This window comes from Gossypium hirsutum, chromosome A09, assembly GCF_007990345.1.
Source record: "Gossypium hirsutum isolate 1008001.06 chromosome A09, Gossypium_hirsutum_v2.1, whole genome shotgun sequence".
Taxonomy (NCBI): Eukaryota; Viridiplantae; Streptophyta; class Magnoliopsida; order Malvales; family Malvaceae; genus Gossypium; species Gossypium hirsutum.
In genome coordinates, this window is record NC_053432.1 from 78,646,992 (window position 1) to 78,658,039 (window position 11,048).

Consider the following 11,048-nt stretch of genomic DNA (forward strand, 5'->3'; position numbering starts at 1 on the left):
AAAAATAATCATATTTGACAAGACTTTTGAACATTACTATAGAGTATGGTTTTCCGCGACGGGCATATTCTTGTATTTTATGGGAGAAAAAATGGGGCCGATGATGATATAAGTAACAGGATATGCAGTTAGAAAAGATGTTTACCTGCTGGACATTTTAAAATGCAACCCTACTACTATCAAGGGCAAAAACTATATGTAAAATGCATGCATGCTTGCATTGGCGAATCTTAGATGTTTAAGTCCATATTTAACCAATAAATTATAGTCATACACCTGAATAATTACCACCAAAAACATCCATATACCGGAAAAGATTGGTGGAAACTCCTCCTGAATGAAGTGCATTTGCTGACTGCTGTTATATTCACTCCATCCTCCTGCTCGTTGACACCAACCACCATCATTTATGCCAAATTCAGTTAGCACAGACATTAATTTCTATTGAGTACTTAGTGTTGGGTATGGGTCCCACTATGTGGGAAACCCATATTTTCTGCCACAATGTTTTGCCTTCTTTTTTTGATTTTGTCAAAAGCCAATTTTTTGGCCTTTTAACGTGGGAGTGGGCAGCATTCTTAATTGAGAGCAAAATTCTCAATTACATCCAGAGAGAAACAGAGAGTGAGATTGAAGTAGAAAAATCAGTTTTTCAAGCTTGGTGCAGCAGTGATCAACTCTTCGATCGAAGGTCCATCCGTGGTTCGATTGAGCTGATTTTTGGACAGCAGCTAGGCGATAAGGTGTTCTTGACTTTGTACGGTCGGATTTTTCATTTGAGTCTTGTAGAATCGAAAATACCCATTTTTTAGCAGCTGCGTTTTTGGTGATATTCTCTCATTTTTCTCTCTTTTGCTAAAGATTACATATTGTTAGCATTGTCGGAGTTGAATGCTTGTTGTAGGCTTGATATTGTGATCTTGTAGTCGAACATTTGATGATAGTAGAGCTCTTTATCGGACTCTAAAGTCCCGTGGTTTTTACCCTTGATTTAAAGGGGTTTTCCACGTAAAAATACCGGTGTCTCTATTTATTTTTGTTGTGGTTGCATTAGTTGATTTGTGGTTGATTAAGGTTGCTAGAGAACATATCTTGTGCTATTGTGCTTGCCATAATTTTTGACAGGAGTTATAAGGAGAGAAAGAACACCGGTTGTGCTTTCACTTTGTTTCGGTTATTCGGTTTCTTCCCAACAAACTGGTACCAAAGCTTGGTTATTGTGTTAGGTAATTATGGAAATTAATACGAGCAAGATGATTATGTTGAATGGCACAAATTATCAACTTTGGCGGAATAAAATGAAGGACTTGTTGTTTGTGAAGGCTTTGCATCTTCCGGTCTTTACTACTCAAAAACCCGATTCGAAAAGTGATGAAGAATGGGAATTTGAGCATCAACAAGTGTGTGGCTTTATTCGGCAATTTGTTGAAGAAAATGTTTACAACCACATTGATCAAGAGACACATGCTCGAACATTGTGGGAGAAGCTTGAAAGCTTGTATGCTTCGAGGTCGGGCAATAACAAGTTGTTTTTGCTGAAGAAAATGATGGCGCTGAAATATAAAGAAGGAATGTCTATAGCTGACCATGTTAGTGAATTTCAGAGTGTGATGAATCAGTTGCTTGGTATGGGTGTCAAATTTGATGACGAGATTTTAGGACTTTGGTTGCTTGCTACTCTACCAGACTCTTGGGAGACCTTTCGAGTCTCACTCATTAATTCTGCCCCACAGGGTATTATTACTTTGGATTTGGCTAAGAGTGGTGTGTTGAATGAAGAGGTTAGAAGAAGATCTCAGGGTTCTACATCACAGTCCGAGGTGTTGGTTATCGAGAACAGGGGGAGAAACAGAGACAAAGATGGAAAGGGTAGAGATAAAAGCCGAAGCAAGTCAAGATCGAGATACAAGAATCTTGAGTGTCATCATTGTGGTAAGAAAGGTCATATCAAGAAATATTGCTTCAAGTGGAAGAAAGAGAACAAAGGTGGTGGTGATAAACACGATCGGAATGACGATGAAAAATCCGAGCGTGTTGCTACTGTTACTCGTGAAGATCTGTTAGTTATTTGTGATGAGAATTTGGTCAACCTAGCATGCGACGAGACTAGTTGGGTGATTGATACTGGTGCATCACTTCCTGTCACGTTGAGGAAGGAATTCTTCACATCTTATACTCCTGGTGATTTTGGGGTATTGAAGATGGGTAATGATGGTTTGGTTTCGGTTATTGGTATGGGAGATGTTAGCTTGGTGAGTAACAATGGAACAAAGTTAACTCTCAAGGATGTCAGACATGCACCGGATGTCCGTTTGAATTTGATTTCTGCAGGAAAACTTGATGATGAGGGATTCTGTAACACCTTTAGTGAAGGGCAGTGGAAGCTGACTAAAGGCTCATTGGTTGTGGCTCGAGGAAAGAAGAGCTCAAATTTGTACTTGATGCAAGCTTTGACTTCTCGAGAGACGGTGAATGTGACACTGAATGACAACTCAACTGAGTTGTGGCATAAACGACTCAGTCACATGAGTGAGAAGGGGCTTAGCTGTTTAGCGAAGAAGAATCAACTTTCGGGTTTAAAGAATGCTACACTGAAGAATTGTGCTCATTGTCTAGCAGGAAAGCAGAAAAGAGTTTCATTTAGAAACCATCCTCCTCATAGGAAATCAGAGTTGCTAGAGTTGGTCCATTCAGATGTTTGTGGTCCGATAAAAGTAAGATCACATGGTGGTGCACTTTACTTTGTGACTTTCATTTATGATTGTGCAAGAAAGCTATGAGTTTACACTTTGAAGTCTAAAAATCAAGTCTTTGAGGTGTTTAAACAGTTTCAAGCATCAGTTGAAAGGGAAACTGGGAAGAAGTTGAAGTGCATTCGTACTGATAATGGTGGCGAGTACATAGGGTCGTTTCATTAGTATTGTCTGCGACAGGGAATTAGACATCAGAGAACACCACCAAAGACTCCACAGTTAAATGGGTTAGCTGAAAGAATGAACCGAACATTGATTGAGAGAGTCAGATGTTTGTTGTCAGATGCAAAGTTACCAAGATCGTTTTGGGCTGAAGCTTTGAATACAGTGACACATGTGATAAATTTGTCTCCTAGTGTTCCTTTGAAAGGTGATGTGCCAGATAGAGTTTGGTTTGGTAAAGACGTGTCATATGATCACCTACGTGTGTTCGGTTGTAAAGCATTTGTTCATGTTCCAAAGGATGAAAGATCCAAGTTGGATGCCAAGGCTCGACAATGCATTTTTATTGGTTATGGTCTAGATGGTGAGTTTGGTTATAGACTCTATGATCCAGTTCAGAAGAAACTCGTGAGAAGCAGAGATGTTGTCTTCATTGAGGATCAGACCATTGATGACATTGATAAGACGGAGAAAGTGGATTCACAAGGTAGTGGTGACTTGATCGATGTGAATCCAGTTCCTCTAGGCTCTTTACCAGATCCTATCCAGGATGATGTGCATGGTGATGTTAGTGGTGACCATCAGACTATAGGTGACTTTGATACTCCCATGGATGATGTTGTGAATGATCAACAACAAGCACCTATAGCTCCACCAGCAGTTCCACTTCGAAGGTCGTCCAGAGATCGACGATCTTCTGTCAGGTATTCTCCTGATGAATATGTTCTTTTGACTGACGGGGGAGAACCTGAATGTTATGAAGAGGCTATGGAGAGTGAATGCAAAGATCAGTGGGTTGAAGCGATGAAAGACGAACTTCAATCCTTGCATGAGAACCATACTTTTGAATTGGTGAAACTGCCTAAGGGCAAAAGAGCTTTGAATAATCGGTGGGTTTACAGGTTGAAGCAAGAAGAGAAGTCTTCATCTCCACGATACAAAGCTAGATTGGTCGTCAAGGGTTATACTCAGAAAAAGGGGGTTGATTTTGAAGAAATATTTTCTCCGGTTGTGAAGATGTCCTCTATCAGAACTATACTGAGTTTGGCAGCTTGTTATGACCTAGAAGTTGAACAAATGGATGTGAAAACTGCTTTTCTTCATGGTGACTTGGAGGAAGAGTTTTACATGGAGCAGCCAGAGGGTTTTGTTGCACAAGGGAAAGAGGACTATGTGTGCAGATTGAAGAAGAGCTTGTATGGTTTGAAGCAAGCTCCAAGGCAATGGTACAAGAAGTTTGAGTCTGTTATGGGGGAGCAAGGCTACAAGAAGACTACTTCTGATCATTGTGTGTTTGTTAAGAGATTCTCTGGTGATGATTTTATTATTCTTTTGCTCTATGTTGATGATATGCTTATTGTTGGTCAGAATGCTTCTAGAATTGAGAAGTTGAAACAAGAGTTGAGTAAATCCTTTGCAATGAAGGATTTGGGGCCAGCAAAGTAAATTATTGGCATAAGACTGACACGTGATAGAAAGGCCAAGAAATTATGGTTATCACAAGAGAGGTACATTGAGAAAGTACTTCAAAGGTTTAGTATGGACAAAGCTAAAGCGGTGAATACTCCCTTTGCTATGCACTTTAGATTGAGTGTTAAGCATAGTCCTTCCACAAAAAAGGAGAAGGAAAAGATGCAGAAAATTCCTTACTCTTCAGCCGTGGGTAGTTTGATGTACGCAATGGTTTGCACGAGACCAGACTTGGCTTATGCCGTTGGTACAGTTAGTCGGTTTCTTTCTAATCCAGGCAGAGAGCATTGGAATGCAGTGAAGTGGATTATGAGATATCTTCGTGGCACTTCCAACATGAAACTTTGTTTCGGCAATGAGAAACCTGTTCTTGTTGGGTATACAGATTCAGACATGGCCGGAGACATTGACTCGAGGAGATCTACTTCAGGTTACTTAATCACTTATGCAGGGGGAGCTGTGGCATGGCAATCGAGACTGCAAAACTGTGTTGTATTGTCCACCACCGAATCAGAGTTCATTGCAGCAACCGAAGCGTGTAAGGAGATGCTTTGGATGAAGAAGTTTGTGCATGAGCTTGGTTTTACTCAGGAGAAGTATGTCCTGTACTGTGATAGCCAGAGTGCTATTCATCTTGGTAAGAACTCAACTTTTCATGCTAGATCTAAGCATATTGATGTGAGGTACCATTGGATACGAGATGTTCTTGAAGCTAAGCTGTTAGAGCTTGAGAAGATACACACTAATGATAATGGTGCTGATATGTTGACGAAGGCCTTACCAAGAGGAAAGTTTGAAGCATGTTGTTTGACCTCCGGCATGGAGGCATTCCCCACATAGTTGGAGGGGGAGATTTGTTGGGTATGGGTCCCACTATATGGGAAACCCATATTTTCTGCCACAATGTTTTGCCTTCTTTTTTTTGATTTTGTCAAAAGCCAATTTTTTGACCTTTTAACGTGGGAGTGGGCAGCATTCTTAATTGAGAGCAAAATTCTCAATTACATCCAGAGAGAAACAGAGAGTGAGATTGAAGTAGAAAAATCAGTTTTTCAAGCTTGGTGTAGCAGTGATCAACTCTTCGATCGAAGGTCCATCCGTGGTTCGATTGAGCTGATTTTTGGACAGCAGCTAGGCGATAAGGTGTTCTTGACTTTGTACGGTCAGATTTTTCATCTGAGTCTTGTAGAATCGAAAATACCCATTTTTCAGCAGCTGCGTTTTTGGTGATATTCTCTCATTTTTCTCTCTTTTGCTAAAGATTACATATTGTTAGCCTTGTCGGAGTTGAATGCTTGTTGTAGGCTTGATATTGTGATCTTGTAGTCGAACATTTGATGATAGTAGAGCTCTTTATCGGACTCTAAAGTCCCGTGGTTTTTACCCTTGATTTAAAGGGGTTTTCCACGTAAAAATACCGGTGTCTCTATTTATTTTTGTTGTGGTTGCATTAGTTGATTTGTGGTTGATTAAGGTTGCTAGAGAACATATCTTGTGCTATTGTGCTTGCCATAATTTTTGACAGGAGTTATAAGGAGAGAAAGAACACCGGTTGTGCTTTCACTTTATTTCGGTTGTTCGGTTTCTTCCCAACACTTAGAATGAACGTAATTGGCAGAGATATAACATGATTTATATCAACATACAAATTAACATCTCTGATAAAGAAAAGGGCTTCAAGTTCAACAACTAAGACTTGGGTGACAGGCGATGTCCGAGTTTCAACTTCGCCCTCCACATTGCCTTCGTGGAACTTGGAAGTCAGGTGCTCCCAAGACACATACCCGATAAAGTACTTTGATTTACATAGAGCCAGGCACTACAACTTCACCCATTTAGTGCAAAAGATTGGCTTTCAAAAGAACGACATTGCAAGTAATGGGTACAAATTCATTTAAAGCCAAGATATGATATTGACTAAATTTTGCAATTGAAATAAAAGGAAGTCATTCTAATGTTTATAATTGATTAATGGTGTGTAATCACCAGAAACTTTTACCACTGATTAAAATAATTTCCTCGCTACTGAAAGTGATTGCACACGTTTAGCTGTCTTGCGAGTTAATTAGCATGAAGAAAGTGTAGTAAGGGCATTACTCAAATGCATTACAGTCAGAGATCATCCGTTTTCCATTCTAGAGTTGTGTCTTGATGCTTCAATGTAAGTACTGTAACTAAAATACCATTCAGATCACTTTTCTGCCAACATATCTATGTGGTTGGTGGCAAACAGTAGTTCTATTTTGTCCTTTGAAAGGGTGAAAGGAATCCCTATAATTCTTGCATTATTACTGACGAAAACACAAACACAAAACCATCCTCTTGTTGTCTGATTCCCTTGTTAGCATGCCCGAAGAGAAGCCATATGAAAAACATACAAGGAGTTGTAGATTGGTAACACAAGTAACACATCCATGCACAGAGATTACTATTACACTTATCATCTTCGGCTGGCAAATTATGATTATTATTTTTTCCGCTATTTTAGTTTGCTTACATAAGGAGATTTAGTGGAGGATCCGACGAGCTAAAATCTGATTCAAATTTTCTCACGGATGCCATTGATCTAAGGTCCAGCTCCATTGCATCAACTTTAGCTATGGGGAATTTCCTTGACAATTTGCATCTTTGATATCTCTAGCGGCAACAATGTTTCTGACCCCCATTATTACATGAACACCACGCAGAGCTAGAACTCGTGTAGTTTCAATGTCAATATATATCACTGGATGCTCTTATAATCATGGATTTCAACAAGGAGAAGAAGGTGGTGAATATAGGAGTGTCGGTTCAGCATGACAAGTGAAGAGTCGGAGTTCAAGTGTTAAAAGAAGAGGAAGAAGAAATAGAGAGAGAAAAGAATATCTTTAGTCCCTTGTGCTTTGCAGCATATATAAGGAATCATCCATTGTCTTGTAGTTTCACGTAATTAACAGTACGGGAGTTTGCATAATCATGATGTACTTAATGTCGTTACATGTTAATTATCACCATATGATAGAAATAATATTTACTTTTGGAAAATTCAAATACTAAAAAAACCAACGCCCATAGGGATTGTATTTGCATCCATATGATTTTTAACTCGAGCTCCCTTGTGCACCATCTACGTGCATTTTTATTTTTGGTTTTATACTTTTTGAGTTAATGGTTTGAAAGTGAGATTCGGGCTTACCATGTAGCATTTGCTTATCCTTCTGTTGTTCACGGTGCTAGGTTTGATTTTTAAATTAAGAATTTTATTTATTAATTTACAAATATAACTATAAATTTTAGTAAAATATAATAAGTATATTCCCAAACCGACCCAAAATCTTATCTAAATCCATATTTTTTAGACTCGTACTTCTGTCCAAACAGCCGAACACACAGGGTCTTGATTATAGTTTTATTATCGAAGAGAGAGGGATGATGGGTTAATATCTGCCCTTCTGTCACTGTTAATTAGGAGTTTGATGCTTTTAGCATGAGTGGATTAGGCCGAAATGATGCAAGAACGTAGAGTAGACAGAATGGACCCAACCTACTTCTAACTCACTACTTAGGGCAGGCTAGGGAATATGATCCATCCAAGAATCGTGACAAGGGCATCACTCATTCTACCAACTGTTGGACTAGAGAACACTTTGGGATATGGAGTGGCTTCAAATGTTAGATTGCACATGTATGCATAAACGTTAGAAACCTCAACCATAAGATCAAAATTACAGAGACACATTATATAGAAGGATTAAAATTACATAAACCAAACCAGACCACTTTAACTTTAGTGGGAATATATGAAATGAGAACATTTCATTTCAACTACTCTACTATCGTATTCAGTCTTTGACCTTAGTTTCAGAGTAATACATCTTAAAAGCTTTAGGTAGATAAACAGGCAACAAGAACCCAAACAGATTGAAGCACCAAAACCCCATATTAGCCAAAGCCAGCACTCTTCCTACGTAAACTCTCTTACCAGATCCCGCATACTCGTTATCCACCTTTGTAAACTCACACCTCAACCAGTCTACCAGACTGAAAATCCTCCTCGTATTGTAAAATACCGGAACATAAACCCGAACCGGAATCGAAAACCTGTCTGAAAACGCCACTCCTTCCATGAAAACTTGACTTGACAAAAGAAATACATGCGGCGCCGCTGCCTTTATCCCTTGTTTATCGCCCTCCAGGATCCCGTGAAAGATGTACGCCACCGGGAGATAAAGCCCAATAATGGCACCCACCGTCACGTACAACCCAAGGATCTTGTTCCTTGGATCGAAAACCAAGGAATTTTGTGGAGAGATTTTCCTAGGGAAGGCAACTTTGAGAAGCAAGTACATGTAGAAGATAGAAAATACCACAAAGGCGAAGTCTTCGAGACCGACCATGCCGCTCGCCGCCACGATGATCATAACGGCAAGACAATTGAGTTGCCTGAGGGTGAGAAATCGAGTCGGTTTAAGAGGATTGGGGTGGGATGATTTTTCATGGCCTTGAATTCCTTCATTTGGTAGGCTTATATCATTGCAGGTTGGGCCAACCCCTCCTGACATTTTTTTTTTCTTTCTCAGATGTGATGACGAACAGTAGCAGGTTTGTTTATCTTTCCTCTAGCAAAGAAAGAAAGTGAAAGAAATACTGTATGAAGATTTTTCCTGGAAAAGTTACAGTGCAGAGGAAAGTGAGAGAAAAGGCTTGGATGGGGTAAGTTAAGGAAGGGAGAAATAGAATTTTGGAGAGGAGGGGATAGGAGGGTTGAGGTAATGAAGATGGACATGTAGCAGCCGTGGAAGAGTTCCAGGTGGACTTTGTACGGAAACCGAGGCTTGGAATTGGAAATGGGACTTATGTCGTTTAATAGAAATTGGGAATTGATTAAATAATAATTAAATTTGCAACTTTAATCTTTATCCATTGAATACTGTTTTTCTTTTGAAAAGAAAAAAGATAGTTTGTTGTTGTGCCAACAAAATGTGTATTTTGTTATGTTATTAGTTAAAGAATAGTGACTTCAATCTATATGGAACTCAAGCTGAAAATGAATATGTAAAAAATAAAGGAATTTTTTATGGAAATGATAAAGGTAAGGCAGGGGGATTTTTTATATCAACTAACAATCAAAGCTTTAATTTCTTTCTTATATATTTTTTTTATCAAGTTGCTCCTTTATTCGAAATCATGATGGTTTGTTTGTGTGCAGATTGTCCGACACCCTTCTTAATGCAGTAGAAGTGTGGATGGCAAAACTTCTTACTCTCTGCAAGACTCTTTCGTGGCTTAAGGAATTAAGATTAAATCATATACCGTAATGGCTCTTACTAAACCTTCTTTGAACATTTCTGAGCTTGGTATGATTCTTGATGGTTGCAATTTGTTGAGTGCTCCTTTTCAGCGTTTGTCCTTCCAATGGGCTAAGACTATTTACTAACAAAGTGGCTCATGAGGTTGCTTAGATAGAGCTTTGTCCAATGCCGGTTGTATCATCTATGGGATGCTTTTCCCACGTCGCTTTATTTTATTGTAGAGTCGAATCATAGTGCTTTTGATTTCCGTATGTTGGAGAGACATAGGATTGGATATAACTGTTCTTACTTTCTTGATGATTAATATATAACTTTACTAAAATAAATAAATCTTATAAATAATAAAAAATTTAAAACAACAATTTCTATGATATAATGAACAATAAGAACTAAATTCACCAGTTCAAAAATTTTTCTAAACTTATACTGTTATATATACTAATTTTCTTTCTCATATGCGTTGTAGGTAATAGACATATTCTTTACAAATTAAAATATAATATATAAAATATAACACATTTAATGTAGATAATATTTTATGTATAAAAGAATTTAGTATCATAATTTAAATTAATACGAAGTAAAAAATTATATATTATACAAAGTAAAGGAAAAAGTAATTAATATCAAGTATAGAATTAATAATAAAATTATACCGGATTACTTATTCACGTGCTCTTTCAAATCATAAAAAAAAACTCATAAAATAGAACACTTTTATGAATTGTTGAAGTTGTTTCTTTAACCGTAATATAAGAAGTAAATAACAATTCAAATTTATTATCATATTAATAAACCTATCAAAATATATATATATTTTTACTATGTCTAAGTTTTTTCTTCTTAATATTATCTTTGAATTAATGCATAAAATTATTGAAAAAAAAATAAAAATTTAGAAGTATACTATAAAGTAAATAATAATTTTAAATTAAAATAAAAATAGGTAAAACAACATGCATCAATCATAGTAATAATATCAATAAGTGCAAAAAATAATTGCATTAAATTGGTTAAATATAAAAGATATTTACATTAAATTAATAAATACATTTAATAATGATAATTAAAAAATAATTATTGAAATATTATATCATAAATAATAAGATAAAAAAGTATAAAATAATACTTGCTTTACACGATATAGACAACTTCAAAAAATAAAATATTATATTAGCTTATCATCAATTAAAATAATTTTAGATCTTTCTCCGGTATTAATATAACTCTAACACTAATTAAATGATAATTAAAAGGTAAAATCAATCTCTATTTATATACTTAGACTTCTATTTAAGTTATAACTCTATTTTATCGCGTTAATAACTATGAAAGTATAAAAGTTTACTTATAAAATTAAAAATAAAAATAA

General features: G+C 36.9%; 1 protein-coding gene across 1 annotated transcript; it reads right to left on the minus strand.

Moving 5' to 3' along the window:
- Positions 1–8,080: 8,080 nt before the first annotated feature.
- On the minus strand, positions 8,081–9,920 carry LOC107930178 (uncharacterized). Its single transcript, XM_016861761.2, has one exon. It carries the CDS (start codon positions 8,924–8,926, stop codon positions 8,207–8,209), a length of 720 nt encoding a protein of 239 aa, XP_016717250.1. The 5' UTR covers positions 8,927–9,920; the 3' UTR covers positions 8,081–8,206.
- Positions 9,921–11,048: the final 1,128 nt, after the last annotated feature.